We start from the raw sequence: 23,384 nt of genomic DNA on the forward strand, positions 1-23,384 counted from the left end.
AAGTCCTTGCAGAACAGAGAACATTTTTTAAAAATTCAATTGCAGGCTTACAATATTCTAAGGCTAAAATTCTCTTTTCTGACTACCATTCATTGGCAATAGAAATTACTTTCTAAGCAAGTAGTGATAGAAAGTAGTAAGACTTTGTTTGGATATGATCTTAAAGGTCAATCTGGTTTGTATATACCCCACAAGAAAGTTCAATTCCCTCAAAAGTTTTCTGAATTATATTTCTTAATGGCTCAGGCTCCTGCATCAAACAAAGTAAATTATGTTTTGTCCAGTGATTTTTTAGCCATGTTATTCATGTCTCCTCACATAGGTAAAATGCTCTTTGTTGGGATTAAGCCAGCAGGGCTGAGTTTTGGTATGGGTTCAGCCACCCTCTCATCATATCTCTGAACTTCAATTTAATCCTTCTTAACTTCAAAGAAGCTCAGGCTTCCCTGGTGGCTCAGATAGTAAAGAATCTGCCTGCAGTGCAGAAGACCCAAGTTCAATCCCTGGGTCAGGAAGATCCCCTGGAGAAGGGAAGGGCAACCCACTCCAGTATTCTTGCCTGGAGAATTCCATGGAAGTAGAGCTAGACGAGCTTTAGTCCATGGTATCGCAAAGAGTCGGACATGACTGAGCAACTAGTACTTCATTTCACTAATATCAAAGATGCCTCTTCTGACAGCCTTATAGAACTATTATGAAGTTCAAATTGAAGCAGATAAAATACTGCAATCCACAGAACTCACATGTGCAAAATTGTAATTTTCTTTATTTTTTAAACTGTTTTGTTTCAATCTGGGACCCCCATCCCACCTTTTGGAGAATAATTTTAGTTGACTGCAGAAAATCTCAGCCACTTTGGTATTTGCTCAGACAGTTTCTATTTTCAGTGTAGTCCTACGAAGGAATTCTCTCCTCTGTCTTCTTGCCATAGCAGCACCTACAATCTGTGAAGCAGATTTGTGAAGAAATCCAGCTGGAGTAGAGTTGCCAGATGTGGTAAATAAAAATACAGAATGTCTGCATGCATGCTAAACCGTTTCAGTCACGTCCAACTCTCTGTGACCCCATGGACTGTAGCCCACCTGGGATTCTCCTCTGTCCCTGGGATTCTCTAGACAAGAACACTGGAGTGGGTTACCATGCCCTCCTCCAGGGGATCTTCCCAACCCAGGCATCAAACCCAGGTCTCTTACGTCTCCTTCATTGACAGGTGGGTTCTTTATCACTAGCGCCACCTGGGATGCCTGTAGGATGTCTGCTGCTGCTGCTGCTAAGTCGCTTCAGTCGTGTCCGACCCTGTGCCACCCCATAGATGGCACCCCACCAGGCTCCACTATCCCTGGGATTCTCCAGGCAAAGAACACTGGAGTGGGTTGCCATTTCCTTCTCCAATGCATGAAAGTGAAAAGTGAAAGTGAAGTCACTCAGTCGTGTCTGACTCTTCACGACACCATAGACTGCAGCCCACCAGGCTCCTCCATCCATGGGATTTTCCAGGCAACAGTACCAGAGTGGGGTGCCATTGCCTTCTCCACATAGGATGTCTAGTTAATTTAAATTTCATAAAAACAACAAAACATTTCATGGGAAAAACTTTTTTAAAAACTACTCTGCATCTAAAACTCCTTTATCTGGATGTCTTATGCTGTTTTGGCAACTTTAGGAGGAAAGCATCAAGTTGCAATAATCCATCATCTTACACTGCCATTAACAGCAGTATAATCTAATCCTTCTGGTCTTTTCATTGGCTTACATCTTCACTGGCAATCACTGAAGCTGCTAGGTCCCTCTTCTCATCTCTTGTCCCCAGATTCATGTGATAAATACTGTGTTTTCCTCAATCTGACAGCCAAGCATTCTTAAATCCACAGAACCCAAGTTAACCATTTTTATATCATTCTCAGGAATGCAGGAAATTTCTGACTGTGCTTTCACAACACTCTGGGGTTGAGGTGTCTGTCCAAGGACCCCCCTACCTAGACAAAGTCCCAGCTGTGTGCCTTGAGGCTCTGCAGAAATTCTCTTCAAGACTTGCCCCTTCCCCAGGTTTAACTCAGGGGGTAAGGCCTCTCGGCCCTATGATGTTCAGTCTGGGCAGTTTGATAGATGAGGGGTGAGTTCCTAGAAGAGTTGGGCTCAGTTTCCCCAAGAGAAGGCACAACATTCAGGTTTTCCCTGATCCCTTCCCCATTCTTCCTCAGGGCCTTTATCTATTATGACCTACTTTTATCTACCATTCCCTGGGTGGGGGTGGGAGTGGGGAGTGTGGAAGAGGTAAAGGAATAGGTTTATATCATCTTTTCATCTTCCCTCTTTATCATTTATGGTATAAGATTTTATGCCCTGATTCTGTTTTTTTTCTCAAACATTTTGTTATGAAAACTTCAAATATATAGCCAAGTTGAAAAGATTTTGTGATGTACACCCATAGATTTCACCATTAAAAATCTCACTCTACTTGTATATCATGTATCTATCCATCTACCTACTGCTCATTTCATCCATCAATCCATGTTGCTTTTTGAGACATTTCAAAATAAATTACACAAAAGGAATTAATCTTAAATTTTTAAAAATATATTGCTAGAAATACTAGCCTTGCAATTCAAAGCTTCAGTTTCCAGGATGGCCTCTATTGAAGAGTCTGTTTTGAAATCCAAAGGCTGAACAGGGACTGTTTTTCCTTTTGCATTCAATGACAAACTTGTTCAGCCCTGAGACAAAAGGTTATTTCTCACTGAGCAAAAAAGGATTAGTTACATGAAACAAAGAACCATGTATGTTTGGGGGAATCACCAGTTAATATTTCAGGACATTAACTTATATAATAAAGCACTATACAAATGTAGGAAATATTATTGAAAACCACACTTATACCTTTAAAAAATCCCTCATAGCATGTATAATCATTGATACTTTGTATTTATTAAATATTAACTATGATTAGGAGAAAAAAATTTAAGGGGTTTGTATGGAGAAAGTTAATGTTGATCATTTAAACAAAATAAAGGTGAAATATTTACCTATAAAATAAACAAAAAAAAAAATACATTCAAACAGAACAGCTTTTTAAAAATGGGTAGATACTCCTCCTTGATCCTTTATTTGGAGACAAAATATATATCTTTGTTTATTTCTGTGGTATTTCTCCTCTGGACTGTGTTTTAAGAAGTAGCAGTGTACTATGATTTCCTACTAAATAAAGATTTATACATAAACAGATTTTTTTTAAATGTATATATCACTAGCCTGTGCTCTAAAGATACTATGTTAGTTCCCAAGGCTAAAATGATATTGACTCTACCTTCAAGAAGGTTACAGCCTTGAGAGAGAAAGGTACATAAAATAACGGTTTTATGATAAGTGCAGAAATTTGATGCCTCACACAGCAACCTGGGATCACAAAGGAGGAGGTAACTAACTCCTCTGGCAAACCAGAGAAGGCTTCAAAGGGGCTGGTGGTCAGACTGGATCAGATGGGTTACTGCTTTGGGCAGTGTTGAGAAACCTTTAGACTGGAAGTTTCACAAAGTCTTCAGTTTCATAAAGACTAGAGAATAGTTGGCAAAGTCCAGTTTGCCCTAGGATGTAACTGAGATGCACTAAAATCTAGACGTGTGCAGTGGAAATAGACATATATGTACTGCATGGAAGAAGAGCTTTAAACTCCAAGCTGGAGGAAAACAAGCCTGTCTCCCCCAAGAGGATGTGGAATTTGGGACATGCCTCTCAGGGGACTCATCTAGTCCAAGCCCAGATCTGGGGGATGAAACCAAGGTCATATATTAGTTTGGACTCCAAGAAGTTGACGTTCCTGATCCTGAGATCTTTTTTAAACTCTTGAGTAGGTACCCACTTCATCAGCATTGCAGATTTAATTGGGATGGGGAGAAGGCTTTACATGTGTCTGAGCACTGCTTGGACTTGCACGGGTACTGAAATAGTTGGCACCATTTTAGGTTTAAGAAACACGGAATAAACACAGCAGAAGACAATAAAAACATATAAGGTTTGACATACAGTGCTATGGGAAAAATAAAGCAGGAAAGGGCTGAGATGGGGAGCAATTTTCAATAGGAGGCCAGGTAAGATCTCAATGAAGAGATGACATTGAAGTAATTACCCACTGGAGGGGAGGGGATGAGCCATGGGGTTATCTAGGAGAAAGATGGTTCTGAGCAGACAGAACAGGATGTGTACATGACAGGTTCATGGACCAGTGGTGTAGCCAGGGCAGGGTGGAGTAAACAAACAGGAGGATACTGAGAAAGAGGTCAAGGGAGCACAGGCAAGAGCAGGGAGGACCTTGCGGGCCACTGTAACCATAAAGTGTTCTGCTTTCACTCTGAGTGAAACAGGAAGCCACTGAGAGGTTCTGAGCAGAGGAGCGACATGAAATGACATATTGTAAAGACTTGCAGTGGCTACTGGACTGAGAAAAGATGTGAAAGGAGCAAGAGTGGAAGCAAGGAAGCTGTTACATTACAGCAGTGATGCAGGTCAGGTAGCTAGTACAGGGTGGACTCGGATTTGATGCAGGGACAGGCATCAGTCACTACTTGATGCTCTTTTAAGAGTTTTCATGTGAACAAAATCAGGAAGCAATTACTGACATTTCCATCTTGGAAATTTATAAAAAGGCATGTTTATTTCATTCTTTCCTTAAACTGGGAAAACTCTTGGCTTTTGTGGCAACGTGTTGCTTTCCTTTCTGGATGTATTTTCAGAGACCCTAAAAAATATCCAGATGAATTGGGTAAAGCTGTGAGGAAAAAGATAACTCAAGGATGACTCCAAGATTCTTAGTCAAGGGCATGAAAGTTGTCACTGATTGTGATGGGGAAGACAAGTTTTGTCGGAGAAGATAAGGAAATAGCTTTCATACAAGTGGTGAAGGAGGTATCTATTAAGCATCCAAACAAGGATGATGAGCAGGCAATTAATATAGGTGTTTGGAGTTCAGAGTTGCGGTTAATTCTACATGCCCCAGATGAACTGATTATTAAGTACTTTGATTACCATGAATTGTTAAATATTTTGGATATTATTTTTGATAATATTTATTAAGTGGTATTAGAGTTGTCAATCTAATCCATTTGATACATAATGTGCCTATCCAGGTTTATTTTTACTAAAAAGCCACTTTGATTATGTAATTCCTTTGCTCAGAGGTCTTCAGTAGTGCCCCATGGTCTATGTAATAAAGTTAAAATTTCTTAGTCTAAAATTAAAAGCTTTTTCCAATTTGATACAAATCAACTTTAGGCAGAGCACATGAGCCCCTCTCTAGTTACACTGGGCCTGTAAGAATCCTTCATACTTAGGCTTGTCCATCTCTGTTTCCTTTAAATTGCTCCCCTTAACGGTAATAAAGCTCAGTTCTTACCATCTATGAACATTCGATCCATCCTTCAAGGCCCAGCAAAAATTCCAACTCCTGCAATAACTATGAAAGCTCAGAATGAGCTCTCACTGAATTTTTACAAGCATGCTCATATATATATATGTTTCATTGAAAGTAGGAACTTTTATTTTTCCTTTTGAACCCACTTAGTGCCATGTGCATAGTAAGTGATATGTAAATGGCTGATGGGCCCTATTCTTAAGGCCATATTATTATTAATATCTAAGCTCTTATATGTGTTATTATGAACAGCAACCCTAGGAAGAGGACACCTTTACTATCCCTAGTTTAGTGAGATTTGAGACTTAAGGGCCTTAAGCATCATTCCCAAATTTATAAGCAGTGAATGGTAGAGCTTAAATATGAATCCAGATGACTGCTTTCTAAGGGCAGATGTTTTAGTCACCACCAGATACTCTGTCTCCTACTTAGATAGCTTAGAGTAGGTAAGTACTCCTGCTTAGAGTGGGTGGCCTATCCCTTCTCCAGCGGATCTTCCCAACCCAGGAATAGAACTGGGGTCTCTTGCATTGCAGGTGGATTCTTTACCAACTGTGCTATCCAGGAAGCCCACTTAGATAGCACATTCACTTAAAATCCATGCAAATAGATCCAGAAAGCAAAGGAAGTTTTACAACGCCCATTCTAAAACGATATTGAAAAAAAATCCATGTTTATTTCACCTACCAAAGAATCTCTCCAAGCATGTATAGAAATGTGATGATTTCTCTCAGACTAATTTTGAGGGAGTTATCATCAACTGGAATACTGTTCCTGACCACTGACTGGTAGCTCCTTGGTCCTTCACTTCACTGTATTTCCGTATGTTTGTTATTTTCCTCTAGATATTAATATTATTTTAGTCACTTGAGAAGTGAGAAATCCTCAAGCTTGCTTTAGAAACATGGAGTGACATGTCCATTTCTCTGAAAGTTATTGCAGATACTAAGGCTTCTCACAGAGAAGGCAATGGCACCCCACTCCAGTACTCTTGCCTGGAAAATCCCATGGATGGAGGAACCTGGTAGACCGAAATCCATGGGGTCGCTAGGAGTCGGACACGACTATATAACTTTCAAGTGGACAACCTGAGCGACTTCACTTTCACTTTTCACTTTCATGCATTGGAGAAGGAAATGGCAAGCCACTCCAGTGTTCTTGCCTGGAGAATCCCAGGGACGGGGGAGCCTGGTGGGCTGCTGTCTCTGGGGTCACACAGAGTCGGACACAACTGAAGCGACTTAGCAAGGCTTCTCAGGGAACAGAGTTTGGCTAAAAGTCAGACGCTGAAAGTATACAGCATACGTGAGGCAGTGGAGGTGAGGCAAAGAGAGCAGGTATAACAGAAAATATCCAGTGTATTCCTAGGACTGTACTAATGCACATTCCTTTTTTTCTCCCACTAAACTTGGGGCACTCCAGAAGAGTTATTAATTTATTCATAAATCACCACATGGCTCTCTGAATCTAATAGAAAATCCATTTGTTGTTAAACTGCCATGGCAGGAGAGGCAAAAAATAATATAGTGAAAAATGCAAAAATACTGAATTTCCATTCAATAGAATCACTCACACCCTGATGGGCTACAACAACGAATGTTCAACAGGATACCCATACAGACAGGGCTTACAGACAGCAATGCCTGGCAAGCAAGTGTTTTTTCTAACCACTTCTTTAGGTCAGTGCCACCAGATCCACTGGGTTATTCTTACTAAAAATGCAGATAAGGCTGAAGGGAACTTTGACCGTATATAGCTATGCTTTGAGTATGTGTGTATTTGGGAGGAGGGGTTGGGAGAGAAAAGAATACATTTTTATGTTATTGCCTTTTTTTTCCTGATGAGCGGATTTGACAGTTAATGAAGTGTCAGTCTCCAGGAAACCCCTGCTTATATTCCCTAAAATCAAATCACACGTGACTCGTTTTACCTTAAGAACTCTGAACAATTTGTTTCCCACTTGTACTTTTGGATATTGCCTTAAGGAAATATTATTCTATTTCACTCAAGTGTACCCCCTAAACAGACCAAGAAACCAACAGAAAGCACACACACACACACACACACACACACACATTCCAGATGAAGAGAGCCACAGATATCAGGGGCGTGGCCAGTTCAGGAAGCAGAGGGAATTCAGTGTGGCAGGAACACAAGAAGCAGAGATGGAGAGCTAAAGATGAAGAGCTAAAGCAGACAAAGGAAAGTCAAATCCTAGCCACCCATTCATTCCCTTTTAAAGAGTTTGAATTTCAGGAGTTTTAGGATTTATCCTACATATATGTTGATATTAAATAGAGAGGTCTAAAGAAAAATGTAAACTAAGTAACTAACTTCTTTTCTCCTTTCAGCCACACATTCTTTCCTTTCTATATTCTTGCCTCTCCCGTTGTTCCTTTTCATCCAAGTCAAGAATGAGGTCTTCTGCTCCATCACGGCCCCTGTGTGTAGCTCAGAGCACCTCCTTTCCTTGCTTTTAACTGCCCTACCTATCAAGTGCTCCATTATCTCAGTGCCCCATAAAACTACAAGCCAACTCATTAAAGCTGAATGTCAGTGAAAAAAAAAAAAAAAGATTTTACTTCCCTGGAGTTATGGAGAAAATGTGGACCAACTACAGAAAAAACAGTCTTGAGACTTTACACTTGAGAACCAAGTTTAAACTTCCTGCCAATATAGATGATGAATTTTACAAACAATACCCAGTAACTTTGTAATGAATTATTTTCTTTTTTAGTTCCATAAGAATTAGTAGCACTTACAGAATTATGCATGACATTAAATTTCACACAGTTAAGCTGATACACATAAGACATTGCCAGAAAATCCGGCCCTTAGGGAAGCAAGTAACCCGAGTTGTCAAAAAGTCATCAGTTACTTAATTGATCTGGGAAATACAGTGAAGTTATGGCAGTTCGGCTACTGAGGAAAGACTTGGTGTGCCTAGGCTAGTCTGTGGTAACTTCCTCCTCCAGTGAGAGAAACTGCCAGTAAAGGAAGAAAGGAAATTTACATACCATAGCAAGCCTATCTGCCTCGTGTGTTACTCACAGCCTGCCAGCTTGAGACATCCTGGGAAGCCCCTAGCTGGAAGAGAAGAAAAGTTATCGTCACAGTTGCTTTTAGCCTTATTCTGTGTAATTCACATACAAAGTCACTTCTGTACATTTTCAGTGAAATATTGCTACTGTTGTTTTCTGTCACGAGTTAACTATTTTTTAAATTACATATATTTTGCTCTCACTTTAAAACACAACATTTTCTTCTTTTTATCTTTCTGCTCTCCAAGCCTCCAGGAAAAACAGCTTCTGTGGCACATTTCTTACAGAGCACAGCTAGAATGAGTGGTGCAGAAAGTTCTACGGATCATGCAGAGGTAAGAACACATTTCTGGGAGATGTATTGACCATATGTAGCATCAACAGCATCGCTAATGGCTAATTATGCAATGACTAATAAGAACAGAAATGGCTAGTTTGCTTTATCTTTAGCTAAGATAGGCTCTACATATTTCAACAATGTTATTCAATAAAGAAAAAATATCTAGGTGACTGGTTGCATTTTCTTTGGCACCTCTGAGCTACATTTCTTCATTTCTTTCTTCTTCTTTTTTTTTTTTTACAAAGTGAGAAATAAAAGCCTGCCCTTTCAGCTTTTCAGTTCTATGTTTCACATTTCGCTCTTGACTTAAAAAGGAATTTGGTTTAATGTAAATTTTAAGAGAATATTATATTGGTATGCTTAGAAATAAAATCTATTATAGCAATAGAGTACCTGTGGTAAAATACTTATATACATGCAATTAATATCACATTCTTTGATCTGTTACTGTTTACTGCAACAGATACTAATTGAAAGTGTTTTCCTAAAGTATTTTTTAATGATAACTAAGATATAATAGGAAACAGACTCTTTTGTCCATTCAGGTATTTAATTTAGCAGTCCCAGAACTTGAATCTCTTAAAAGCTGATCTGGGCATTAGGGTAAATGAGAAAGCAAGGTCTGAATAATTTGCACATAGATGTACATTTTACTGGGAGTAATTTTTCTTTAAATGAGCCCTTAGAAGGACCAGTGACCTAAAAATCTTTCTATGCCTTTATTAGCAAATAAGAAGCACAGCAAAAACAAGTGAAAAGTTTCTCCAAAACTTTGTATTTGACTGTTTTGTTTCATTTTAATACACATCTATGTCATATGAATGGTGGTAAAATGTTGATTAATCTCCACAGAAATTCTTAATGATATATCTATGACTTGTAAATTATACCTATTGCTGTGCTTTATCTGTCTTGCAGATTTAATATATTTACTAAATCATTTTATAAAAATTTTATAAAAGTGAAGTGAAGTCGCTCAGTCGTATCCGACTCTTTGCGACCCCATGGACTGTAGCCTATCAGGCTCCTCCGTCCATGGGATTTTCCAGGCAAGAGTGCTGGAGTGGGGTGCCATTTCCTTCTCCAGGGGATCTTCCCGACCCAGGAATCGAACCTGGGTCTCCTGCATTGCGGGCAGACGCTTTACCATTTGAGCTACCAGGGAAGCCCTCCAAAATAAAATTTATAGAGAATTATTTAAAAATAACTTTTAAAAGAAAATCAAGGGTCAAAATACTTCACAATTTTTCAGAGAAAATTGTATATGGAAAAAATGCAAACTATCTGATTACTCTCAATCTAAATTCCCAGAAGGCAGGGTCATACAAATGTCTGTTGGTCACAGAATTTTTTTTGTCTTTGTCATAAATAGAAAAAAGACTTTTTGAGAACCCCAAATTCAAATTCTGAACCATGATGTGGAATGGAGGAACCTTGAACTTTAATATGAATCATGAAAATCAGTGGTATTTATTAAAAATAGAGGTGGAATGAATAGGTGGAGCAGAGAGAATTTTAAGACAGTTCTACAAGACATTCTACAGGATCTTATAATGATAGATACATGTCATTATCTATTCATCTACAGCCACAGAATGCACAACAGCAAGAAGGGATCGTAATGTAAACTGTGGATTTGGGTGATAATGCTGTGTCAATGCAGGCTCATCTATTAACAAACATACCACTCTGGTAGAGGATGCTGTTTGGAGAAGGCAGTGGCACCCCACTCCAGTACTCTTGCCTGGAAAATCCCATGGACGGAGGAGCCTGGTAGACTGCAGTCCATGGGGTCGCGAAGAGTCAGACATGACTGAGCGACTTTGCTTTCACTTTTCACCTTCATGCATTGGAGAAGGAAATGGCAACCCACTCCAGTGTTCTTGCCTGGAGAATCCCAGGGACGGGGGAGCCTGGTGGGCTGCCGTCTATGGGGCCGCACAGAGTCAGACACGACTGAAGCGACTTAGCAGCAGCAGCAGCAGCAGCAGCAGCAGCAGAGGATGCTGACAGTGGGGAAATCTACCCATGTGTTGGGGCAATAGCTATATGGGAAATCTCTATACTCCCCACTCAGTTTTGCTGTGAACCTAAACTGCTCTAAAAAGTAGTCTATTAAAAAGAAGATAGAGTGCTATAGCTACCTTTCAGAAATTCTGATCAGTGTTCTGGGTGCCCTATGTTTATCAAGCCCCCAGGTGAACGCACCCTAGTGGTGAGAGAAACGCTAGTCTAGAATCCAGTCTTTCTGCATCCCTGCTTCCCCAAGCCCAGCACACCTTAAGTAGGGTTGCTTCACAGCATTTTCCAAATCAGCTATGACTAATTTTTAGTCTGCTCTGATCCAGAATAAGTTCTGTCCCTTAGAAGTCTTCCTAAAAACCAGAAATCTCAATTGCAGGACCCAACATACTTCTCCCCTGGAAACCGATATCACTTCTGGCACTGGGTCAAACCAGTTTGAGGTCAAGAAGCAGGTATAGTCATCCTGATTTTTGTTGACCTGCAGAAGAATGCCTCTTTTTAAACACAGTCTTAGTTACACCTGTGTCTGAACAGGAAGTAACTAAGAAAACTAAGAACAGCGTCTATAGAGGTGTAAAACACCATGGAACCCGAAACACTGAGACAAGAGTTAGCAAAGATAGAAAAATAATTGTATAAATCACTTCTAATGAAAAAAGTCCTTGAAATTCCATGAAGATTACAAAACAGCATTTCTTGTAACATTTCTGGCAAAGGCCAACATGTTTTGAAAATATTTCTTATTGTTGATGAATACCCTTAAGCAATTTCTCAGTCCACAATAATTATTGAGCCTGAGACTAAATGGCAGATTTCCAGACTACCCTCACCATCCAATTCATTTCATTACTTTATGATTCAGCCATGCAATGCTTTTAAGACTATTGAGTTAGAACGAGAAAACAGTACTTTAGGGAACTTTGCTGGTGATCACTTTAGACAGATGGTAGGCAGTTTCCAGAATTTTTGTGCTTTCTTTAAATGAATAATATTTTCTTAAAAATAAAAAAGTGATTAATTTTTCACCATGCCAATGATTTATTATTAATCTAAGTTTGTCACCTAGCAGCTTTATACATAGGGCTGGTTAAAATTACACAACACGAGATAACCTAGGCCCACCTCTCTAAGATAATCATATGATGGTCACTGAAGTAGTTAATGTATTATTATTGCTTCAGAATCAGTTTGTCTCCATGTAACATACTGTGTTAGTCTCCTTTTCTTGGTTCTATCATTCCTCTGACTTTTAGGGCCACTCCAAATCATGGGCATGTCTATGTAAATTTTTTAAAATTTTACCAAGTACATACCTAACATTTATCTATGAAACTTACCTGATTTCTATATACATTATATTCTGTATTTTCATTTTAGGGGGAAAATGATTGAAATCCAAATTCATAAAATTCTAATTTCTTGCTTACCTCTTATATAGATACATTTGTAATTTATTCAATAATTATCTAGGTAGTTAATTCATATAAAAGAGTTTCTAAAATATAAAGCTTTTTCATCAACAGCTCTCTATGAAGGAGATAATATTTTAGCAAAATTTTTATAAAGTACAACATGAGAGCTTGTGAAAGGCAGCATTTCTCCTGTTTACTTGATAGACTATTCTGCTTTGCTCTTTTTTTTTAAAGTGTGCTCAATCGTCAAGAAGAAAGAACTTAAATTCTCTTGAACAAAAGATAAGATGTCTGGAAAAGCAGAGAAAAGAGGTAATTTTGCAATATGAATTGGAGCCACATGGGCCATGAATGAATGCTGAGAATAAGAGGCACCTAGTGCCTTTTGTTTTTGTTGTTGGCTGCAGTATGTGTCTTCAGGGTAACAGACTGCACTGTACTGAGGGCAAATGCTTCTTTCTTACTCACCTACACGTCTCTTACTCGGTCTCTCAGTGCTTGTGCAAATGAATAAAAATGACAAACCCATAAATTCAATAATTATAATTTAATTTTTTTAATTAGATGTTTCTTCCACATGGGCCAGATGAGTTTATCATCTGGGCTGTTAATGCTCTGCAACTTGACACACCTTGAAACTCAAACTGTCTAAGGCTTTATTGTATAGCTGACTTGGGTACCATGACATTATGAGTTGGCATCTGACCAACAGGGATTAAGGAGCATTATCACAAAAGAAGTTTGTTTTAAAACGTCATTGGGTATGTAATGGATATTATTTTGAGTCCTGTTTTTCTGAGTTTAATGAATATTAGAACTTCTTTATTCTCCTTGACAGAGGAAGAGGTACAAAACTAACAATTCTGGCACCGCGTTGTCAATCTGGTACTTCCTTTTCTAAGTCATTTTCTATATTACAGCCTTTCTGTCTTCTTCTTCGGTGTCCTCCACCCTTCTTTGATACTGCGTAAAATAGTGTGCTCTTCTGAGGAAGTACTGAACTTCAGCAAAGTAATATTGCCAGAGCACAGAAATGTTAGTCCCTAAAATGACAGCAGCTCGGGGATCTTTATAAAATAGTATTATATAGTCTTATACTAAATATAAGAAATAAATAGAAATAAATATGACTTTAAAAAGTGAATGTATTATATAGTCTTATACTAAAAAGTCATATTTATTTCTAGCATCAGAGTTACCTAGCTACCTAGCTATTTCTATATTTATTTATAGAAATAAATATGACTTTTTAGTATTATATAGTCTTATACTAAAAAGTCATATTTATTTCTAGCATCAGAGTTACCTAGCTATTGCCACTCTGGATGAGATATTTTGTTTTGTAACTAAGAGAAAGTTTTGTTACCTTTTTAGTCATTATATCTATCTTCTCCATGTCTCTCCTATATTTATAGTTGTTGGAATTTTAAAGTAGAAAGCTGTAGACTTCCCTGACTAGAAAACAAAAAAGAGGTCATAGTGTTTTTCCTTTCATCTATTTAGCACATAGTTTTGAAGTTTGAAACAAAGTTTCAAATTGTTTGCAGCCTAAGTTGCTTTTAAAATTGTCTTATGACAAAACTATTATTCCTCGAATAATCTAAGCTTTCAAAAAAGTGATATTATCTATTAGTTGAGTATATTATACAAATCATGTACTGATTTTTTAAAAAAATAAACACATTATTGCAAGCAAATGATTATCAGTTAATGAGACTTGGAATTTTTAATGTAAATTCTGCCTTTAAAAGCTATAAGAAATATTACATTATAATAGTCAAGGTAAGCACATAGAAAAATATGGAAAGATTTGAAAAAAGACTTCAAAGATGAATAAATATTACAGAAAACCATTAATGCAATTTGTATCAAGTTCTAGTTGGATTGAACAAAGAAGATGAAAATTCAAATAAGTATGCAAAGTTAAAAGTTTCTAATAAATTGATTGGCTGACTAGTCAAGATGTACTAGTTTTTCATATGTGAGCCAATTATGAAAAGTGAATGTGTTAACTCATCCCAGATCTACCAGAATTTGGTGGAAAGAATACTGTCTTCACCAATGACTTCCAAAATCTTACCTCAAAAAGTGATTTCATTTTGACTAAATTTCCAACTGGGTAGAATCCTTTGTTAATTTACCAAATTCTAATAATTTCAGCTCCTGGAAGTTAACCAGCAATGGGATCAGCAATTTAGAAGCATGAAAGAGTTATATGAAAGAAAGGTAAACACCTCTCTTTTTGGTATTTGCTTTAAATCAATAATCTGAGTGAGCCAAGTATGTGAAGATTTTCATTGATTTCAACTACAGGAGATTTGTGAATAGCCAGCCATCTGTTGAAAAATGATAAGGGGGAGGGTGCTGAGTGTATTACTGGCCTCTTGGTACTGAAGATTAATGAAGGAAGCAAAGGTGTCAGTGAATTGTCTGGAGAATGTAAAAATAAAGATACTAAAAATAGCCTCCAGCAATATCTCGAAGTTCTTACGCACATTTATCATAGCTCACAGAGCATCCTGGCTCTGTTACTAGCAGCCATAAAAGCACAAAGTTATATGTGAGGTGAGAGATGGCTTAAAGTTCATACTGTTTTATACAAGGCTGGTTCTCTAATTCTTTATAGCATAAGCTGTTTCCCACAGATAAGGAAAGAATGCCAACAGTGAGTGAGGGAAAATGGGGCAAAACCCTCTTCTCTCTAAAGCATGTTCTCAGACAAGAAACTTTTGTTTTGGTGAGAAATAATCTTTTTTTTTTTTTTTGGAAAAAAATATATTTAAAGAGGAAAAGTCAATTTATTATTTAAAATCATTTCATGTTTCAAAAAGAGAGAGAAGAGAAAGTAAATTCCCTAAATAATTCAAAATTAAGAAATTTGACCACACGTGAGAAATACAGCAGAATTGCTCTTTTCTTCCCCATTTTGATACTCAAAGTATTACATTTAGAAAAAGCAGGATAGTTTTCACTACACCAGGCCATGGCCAAGCCACCTTATATAATAATATTCAGAGGGGCAGCTTTTGAGTCTCCAAATTTTAAATCACATGATCCCAGAGAAAACATTTAGTTACCTTCCCAAAGGGCTTGCAGCTGCGTGAAGACCCAGGGTTAAAAATGGTCACACTCCCCATCTTTGATGAAGTGCTTGATCCTAAGGCTTCTCTCGCTGGACCCCTGTCACCCAGACACCTCATTTGGAATTTAATAGCAGGTCAAGAGGCTTAGCACGCACCGCACAGCAGGTCAAGTGCTGTAGGTTACTGAGGAGCAAAGGCCATATCTGTTGTTCTGCAATGTAAGCACGTTCACTGATCTCCATCCTTCACTGCCCTCTTCAGATCAGGCAAGGCACACCTTGCCAGTTGAAAATAGAATGACAAGGCTCGATGGCTCCCGTAAGGTCTAAGGGGTTATTCCCTCCAAAGGGGTGTAGTCTGGAGAAAGGGGCCTACAATTTGTTTTGGTGTTTGCTTTTTCCTCTTGTAGAGGAAGCATTTTTTAAAACAGCAAAAGACCTGATCTTGGTTTGGGACAGTGGGAAGAAGAGCCCCTCCCTAGGGGATGCCCAGGAGTGAGCCAGTTCTGTCCCCGGGTGTTAGGTTGGGGAAAAATACAGGGGTTGGTGGGCTTCGGACTAGGTGTCTGCAGCTGTCTGTGAACCACTCCTGCAGGTCGCAGAGCTGAAATCGAAACTGGATTCCGCAGAAAGATTCCTGAGAACACTGGAGAAGGAGCGGCTGCAGAGCCCGAGGGAGAGCTTCCCGCCGCACTGCAGGACCAGTGAGCCGCTGCGGCGTGCGGAGGTGGGCAGGGCTCGGGAGCGAATCCCCGCCCCCAGGAGGGCGGGGCCCCTGCCACCGACTGGCCAGGGTGTACTGGTTTCGCAAGGGCCCAAACCAGGGGCCAGGTCTCTAGAATCAGAAGGATTCGCTTCCTCCTTTGCCGTTCAGCAGGCTCCATCCGCAGGGAGAACCAAGCCACAGATTTGGGGGTGTTTTTCTAGGGTATTGCAGCCTAGGAAAAAATTCATTTTGCTTTTTTGCTTTTACTCATACTGATTTATTTTTACTGCTATTGTTGATAATTTGACAAATCTTTGTACAGCTGCTTTTCACCTTACAAGAAGCTTTACAAATAAGTATGACTTTTGTCACCCTAAAAAGATAACATTTTTGAAAAATGCCTCATCCTCCTCATCTCATTTAACATTCTTTGCCCATCTGTGAGCAAAATATTACCTTTGTCATTTTAGAGATGAGAAGGCTGAGGTGTAGAGTTTAGACGGCTTGTCAATGTCTATAAGTAACACATGGGAAAATGGGACTTGACCCCAGTCTCCAGATTGGAACGGTCCTTTAGTCCTCCTGAGAACTAGAAAGTGGCATTGAGATGATGCCTTTTCTTAATGTGGACTGCTGGTTTTACTTTTAGTTATGGGACTTTATAGTTATGGGACTATGAACAAAGCTAGTAAAGATGATGGAATTCCAGTTAAGCTGTTTCAAATCCTAAAAGATGATGATGTGAAAGTGCTGCACTCAATATACCAGCAAATTTGGAAAATGCAGCAGTGGCCACAGGACTGGAAAAGGTCAATTTTCATTCCAATTCCAAAGAGGCAATGCCAAAGAATGCTCAAACTACCACACAATTGCACTCATCTCACACGCTACTAAAGTAATGCTCAGAATTCTCCAAGCCAGGCTTCAGCAATACGTAAACTGTGAACTTCCAGATGTTCAAGCTGGTTTTAGAAAAGGCAGAGGAACCAGAGATCAAATTGCCAACATCCACTGGGTCATCAAAAAAGCAAGAGAGTCCCAGAAAAACATCTATTTCTGCTTTATTGACTATGCCGAAGCCTTTGACTGTGTGGATCACAACAAACTGTGGAAAATTCTTCAAGAGATGGGAGCACCAGATCACCTGATCTGCCCCCTGAGAGACCCATATGCAGGTCAAGAAGCATCAGTTAGAACTGGACATGGAACAACAGACTGGTTCCAAATTGGGTAAAGGAGTATTTCAAGGCTGTCAGGCTGCTTATTTAACTTACACGCAGAGTACATCATGCAAAATGCCAGGCTGGATGAAGCACAAGCTGGAATCAAGATAACTTCAGATACACAGATGACACCATCCTTATGGCAGAACGCAAAGAAAAACTAAAGAGTCTCTTGATGAAAGTGAAAGAGGAGAGTGAAAATTTTGGATTTAAACTCAACATTCGGAAAACTAAGATCATGGCATCCAGTCTATCACTTCATGGCAAATAGATGGGGAAACAATGGAAACAGTGACAGACTTTATTTTGGGGGACTCCAAAATCACTGCAGATGGTGACTGCAGCCATGAAATTAAAACACACTTGCTCCTTGGAAGAAAAGCTATGACCAACCTAGACAGCATATTAAAGAGCAGACATATATCCTCCCCTTTGAAGCTCCCTCCCATCTCCCTCCCCATCCCACCCCTCTGATTAATGTTGAGGTTTGACAGAAAACAGCAAAATTCTGTAAAGAATTATCCTTCAATAAAAAAATAAATTAAATTAAAAAAAAAAAAAAAAAGCAGAGACATTACTTTGCTGACAAAGGTCAGTCTAGTCAAAGTTTTTCCAGTAGTCATGTATGGATGTAAGAGTAGGACTTTAAAGAAAGCTGAACATCAAAGAATTGAAGCCTTTGAACTGTAGTGTTGGAGAAGACTCTTGAGAGTCCCTTGGACTGCAAGGAGATCCAACCAGTCAATCCTAAAGAAAATTAGTCCTGAATATTCATTGGAAGGACTGATGCTGAAGCTGAAGCTCCAATACTTTGGCCACCTGATGCGAAGAACTGACTCATTTGAAAAGACCCTGATGCTGGGGAAAACTGAAGGCAGAAGGAGAGGGGGACCACAGAGGATAAGATGGTTGGATGGCATCACCGACTCAATGGACATGAGTTTGAGCAAGCTCCGGGAGATGATGATGGACAGGGAGGCCTGACGTGCTGCAGTCCATGGGGTCGCAAAGAGTCAGACACGACTGAGCAACTGAATTTCACTGAACTGATGGGACTTCATGGATATTGTAGGAACAGGGCAGAGGCCTTTGAGCTCTAACGGCCTCTCATTTTTTCAGACAGGAAAAAGAAGAATAAGGCTAATTTTCTCAGGTGAAGTCTTGTGACTGATATTGTGATGAAGTGGTTGTGTTTTACAACATGTACCAGTCTTAAGGCAGTTTCACAAATTAGTACATGACAACGTTTTTTCAGATTTCCCACCTTGCTAAGAATATCTTTGACAGTGTCCAAAAAAAGCGAAGTTTAGCAATTCCCTTTCTGCCATGTAAAAGTTCCTTTCTGTTCCATCTATACCCAGCACAGGAATCATGGTTATTTTCTTCCCTATGCCATTTGGATCATTTTCTAGTTGAAATAATTTTCTCTTAAGCTATGCTAAATTAGAAAAAGATTGGTGAATTTTCTAGGTGTACATATAGATCTAGTCTGGTTAAACAAAGGCAAATAGAAATGTTTTCACTTTTAAAGAAAACAACTCACCTAAAGTTGATTTCTTAAATCATTGTTTTGGGAAATAATAGCTATTAAAACAATATATTTCAACATATAGATTTACCTAAATTCTGGAATATTTATTTTATTAGGTTAAAATTTTCTTCTCATTAAGAATCCAATTCACTCAACAAAAAGTTTACTGCCCAGAATATAAAATTAAGAGATAGGAGACAGCTGTTGTCTGAATCCAGAACCTGTGTCTAAGCCACCAGCCTTGCTTCAGGTACTTAAAACACTGGATTGCTTGAAGGTGTTCTGAGAAGTGGAGGAGTGATGGCAGTTGGACCAGCCCATTTGTACATTTTAAAAGTAATCATCACAAAAATACAGCACTCTGAGTAATTATCTGTGGTGTAGGGTCTTATTGTCTGAGGTTTTATCCTTTATCCTCTTCTGTCTCTCTCCAGGCCAGAATGAAACAGGGCTTTGAGATATTGGTATTTTTTGTTCCAATAACACTTTTTGCATTTTAAAACTTTCAATTATTTTTCAGTGAATCAGTCTTTCATCGCATAGGGAATAGCTTATTCTGCAGACTTATTTGATCCTTAGAAGTGAGGAGTGGGGATTTTGACATATTGTTCTGGGGCCACAAAACTTAGTAGCAGTAAGGATAATACAAAGATTTTTTCTATCCTCATCCTGACTTCCACCCAGAGTTGTTGTTGTTTAGTTGCTAACTCACATCCGACCGTTTTAAGATCCCACAGACTGTATCCTGCTAGGCTCCTCTGTCCATGGGATTTTCCAGGCAAGAATACTGAAGTAGGTTGCCATTTCCTTCTTTGGTGATCAAACCCACATCACCTGAACATCCAGGGATCAAACCCACATCACCTGCATTCACAGGCAGGTTCTTTACAGATGAACCATGAGGGAAGCCCACCCAGAGAATATTACTCAAGTGGGATGTTAAGTGAAAATCTAGTAGGTCTTGTTTTGTTGTTTTAATTTCAGTAGTAGTCCTACAAAATCATCTCATCTGAATGTTATTGATTTGGAATTTGTTTTCTTGCTTTCTATTTCAGAAGGAAAAGGAGAGCCTAAATGGAGAATTACATGAATTGAAGATAGAGAATAACCTTTTGAAGGAAAAAAATGCCCTCATGAACCACAAGAAGCAACATTATGAATGTGAAATAAAACGCCTCAATAAGGTATCAAGCCAGGTGAAGTTGGAGAGGTCAAATGTGAGGTTTCTGTATAAAGAGTACATTCTGGGTTGAAACTCACAGCAAAATCCACTCACGCTGCAATGCAGCTCACAGGCTTTGGGGGCTTGCACAAAAGGTCTCTGTAATTTTATAAATCTCTCCTATATTCCTCGTTCAGCTATACTTGGCTAAGGATTTTTTGGTGAATTCGTGTCCCTGCAAAGACTGTCATGAAAAAGATAAGGAGATATTATAAAAGAGAGTAAGAATTTCTTTTTTGGTAGTTCAAAGAACCGAATAAAACAAGTGGGTGGTTGCGAAGAGTAGTGTATGTCTTGGTCAACCACAAAGTTTCCTGAGGAAACAGACTGCACTTTAAAGTCATCACTGTGGAGCTGCTAGGTGTGAAGCAGACTATATGGAAGCAGGCTAAATGCCAAATCCAAGAATGACGGCCTTTCCGAGAAAAAGCCTTTTAGGGGGGAGAGTGGGGATAGCTCGATTAAGAAAATGCCGGTGATTTTAATGCCTTCGCTCCAACTTAACTATTCAAAGGAGCCACCTTTGAATTGCTGCAAAAGAATGACTTGTGAGTGTGTGTGTCTGTGTGTTGTTTCATGGACTAAACCTTAATTTTCTGTGGAAAGGGACTGCTGACTTGTTCAGAGGAAAAAAACTAAACCCTTTGCTGTTGACTTTTTCATACATGGACATAGAAATACCTGTAGGAGTTGAAATGTTCATCTCTCAAGCTAGGTATTTCTTGGCCAAAGTAACAGAAATTGTCTGCTAAAGTGAGCAGGTGATTGGCCTTAAACACGTGCTCAGGGCTTGCATTTTGGACTGTGTGACATCTTGTAGTTGAGGAGTTTCCAGAGGTGTAACTTAAAGATTCCCAGAGTGTTAACGATGTGCCTGTACAGCTAATGGGATGCTTTACAAATGTGATGCTGTATTTGATCTGTTTATGAGGCAAGCTAATATTCAGGATAAAGTGAGAAATTGGAGGTTGACTTCATAAACAGTGTACTTCTCTATCCTTTAAGAGAGAAAATCAATGTTCAGAGATACAGATTCAGGGCAAGTGGATTTTCTCTCTTATTCTCTGCTGGAAATTCTCTGCAAATGAATGAGAGGAACTGACATTAATTGAGATTATACTTGAAATTTCTCCCACTTTTGGTATGTCATCGCTTATTAGTTCTCTTCTCTGTTTCTCTAAATGTGGACATAAGGATATAAAGCCTGTATAAATTATAACAGTCAAGAACTCTGTTTTTAACTCAAGAAGCTCATATATAACCTTAATTTCTGTGTATCTGCTTTTATAGTCAACAAAATAAAAACTTTTAATACGTAAACACTTAATAGCTCATGATTATAATCCTGAAATCTCAATAAGAAAAATTAATTTGAGTAAAATTCAGAGTTTGATACAAATGTCATCTTCTCAAAGAGGATTTTTCTGGTTATCCTAACTAAAATTTTATACTACACCTCTAAAATTTCCTGTTTTAGTTTTTCCTTGGAATTCATTGCTATTTAATACATGCAAAATATCTCATGTTTATTATCATATTTGCTTGCTATCTCCCAGTCTTGATTGTAAGCGCCATGTGGGCAGGATTTTTGCAGGGCAGACATCTCTGCTAGGCATGGTAGACCCAATGTTGAGTACTCACAATACTTTTAGTGGCCCATTGAGATGCTTACTTTCTCTTAAGGTCAGAGGGAAAAAAACTGAAAGTTTTAGGTCGAAAAAACATTTCGTATTAATATTAACATATTCATCTTTGTAAGAATGCAATTATATAACTTTACTATCAATACCTATTGTTTGAAGGAGGAGACACACAAGGACAGTAGTCATAAGGGGGCCCTGAGTGTCTCTCTTTTGTTCACTGCTGTATTCAAAGTGCCTAGAACAGGGCCTGGCTCATAATATGTTCTTAAATATTTGTTGAGTGGATGAATTAACTAACTAATGTAATTTACTGATAACGTAATATGTTCAATAGCCAATTGTGATCCTGACATTTATGCTTTAATAGGCATAATGCTTTACTCTTATTTATGAGTAGTAAGAAAACATAAAAGTGTACTTCAAACAAGAAGAGATTTCATCTCCCACATCTATACCTTCAACTGTCACTTTTAAACACAGATAAAAAGTGATGAGCCATAAAAAGAATTTTTTCTCTTTTTTTTCATTTAGTACAAAGAGATTTTTTTCTCATTTAGTGTCTAATGAAATGTAAGAAATTATTCTGTTTTATACTGTAGATTTTTCTTTTCTCTTTTACCACTGTAATAAATAGAAGTTACTCAAAAATGATGATTTGGGTAGCTAATTGTGCACACCATTCATCACAGGATGGAATTTGGGGCCCACCCTGCTTGCTCAAACTTACTGCCTGCTAACCCAGTCTCTCAGCAGAAATGCATAGCATGTCAGCTTAGCAATTAGCAGATGGTTTTCAGAAGTTCACACAGCTACATGTACTCAGTTCTACTTTTTTGCTTTGAAGGAGATACCTAAAGGTATTGTTTTCATGAAGTCTGGACAAGAGAATCCAAATGTTTAATCTAAGTGAGAAAAATTACCTGGGGCTAGTCAACCAGTCAGAGAAGGCAATGGCACCCCACTCTAGTACTCTTGCCTGGAAAATCCCATGGACGGAGGAGCCTGGTAGGCTGCAGTCCATGGGGTAGCTAAGAGTGAGACACGACTGAGCAACTTCACTTTCACTTTTCACTTTCATTCATTGGAGAAGGAAATGGCAACCCACTCCGATGTTCTTGCCTGGAGAATCCCAGGGATGGGGGAGCCTGGTGGACTGCCGTCTATGGGGTCACACAGAGTCGGACACGACTGAAGCGACTTAGCAGCAGCAGTAGCAGTCAACCAGTGCCACCCATGGGCAGAAGTGACGTGTCTGCCATCTCACCATCAATGTGTTTAGTATATCTTATCTGTACTGATGGTAAACTGCTGTTCTAGAATAAGTTACAGGTATTTGTTCAGGGAAGTTGGAAAACCCCAAGATGAAATAAATATCTGCTAAACTCACCTTTCATTTATGATTCATTTGCAAAATTTCTAGAAGTCTGAATAGGTAGATCAGGAAATTCAAATATTACAAGACCCACAAAAAGTCTATTTATAGCTGTAGAATAAGGAGCCAGCATACTTGATTACCTTGACTCACTTCATTCACCCCACCTAGACTCTGATGCTACTAACACTTTTTTTTTTTAAATATAGCTATCATGATAATTCCTAGAACTATGTAGATTAGCAATACATTCTAACAAAACACAAATTATTACACAACTTCTGTTGTTTTAAGAATTCCTGGAGGAAGAAAAAAGTTCTTGTTTTTCTTACAACCTCCTGAAAAATGGTATTTAATCAGAAGTATAGCTATCATGATAATTC

At 38.6% G+C, this 23,384-nt stretch overlaps 1 protein-coding gene across 1 annotated transcript in view; it reads left to right on the plus strand.

The window, feature by feature from the left end:
• TNIP3 (TNFAIP3 interacting protein 3) overlaps positions 1-23,384 on the plus strand; it is a 109,797-nt gene that overhangs the window by 67,407 nt on the left and 19,006 nt on the right. The window contains exons 4-8 of the mRNA XM_070790986.1: positions 8,694-8,780; positions 12,457-12,534; positions 14,383-14,448; positions 15,900-16,031; positions 19,820-19,948. Of these exons, the coding sequence (XP_070647087.1) occupies positions 8,694-8,780; positions 12,457-12,534; positions 14,383-14,448; positions 15,900-16,031; positions 19,820-19,948 (492 nt within the window). The remainder of the gene's footprint in view (positions 1-8,693; positions 8,781-12,456; positions 12,535-14,382; positions 14,449-15,899; positions 16,032-19,819; positions 19,949-23,384) is intronic.

The sequence above is a fragment of the Bos indicus genome, chromosome 6 (assembly GCF_029378745.1).
Source record: "Bos indicus isolate NIAB-ARS_2022 breed Sahiwal x Tharparkar chromosome 6, NIAB-ARS_B.indTharparkar_mat_pri_1.0, whole genome shotgun sequence".
NCBI lineage: Eukaryota > Metazoa > Chordata > Mammalia > Artiodactyla > Bovidae > Bos > Bos indicus.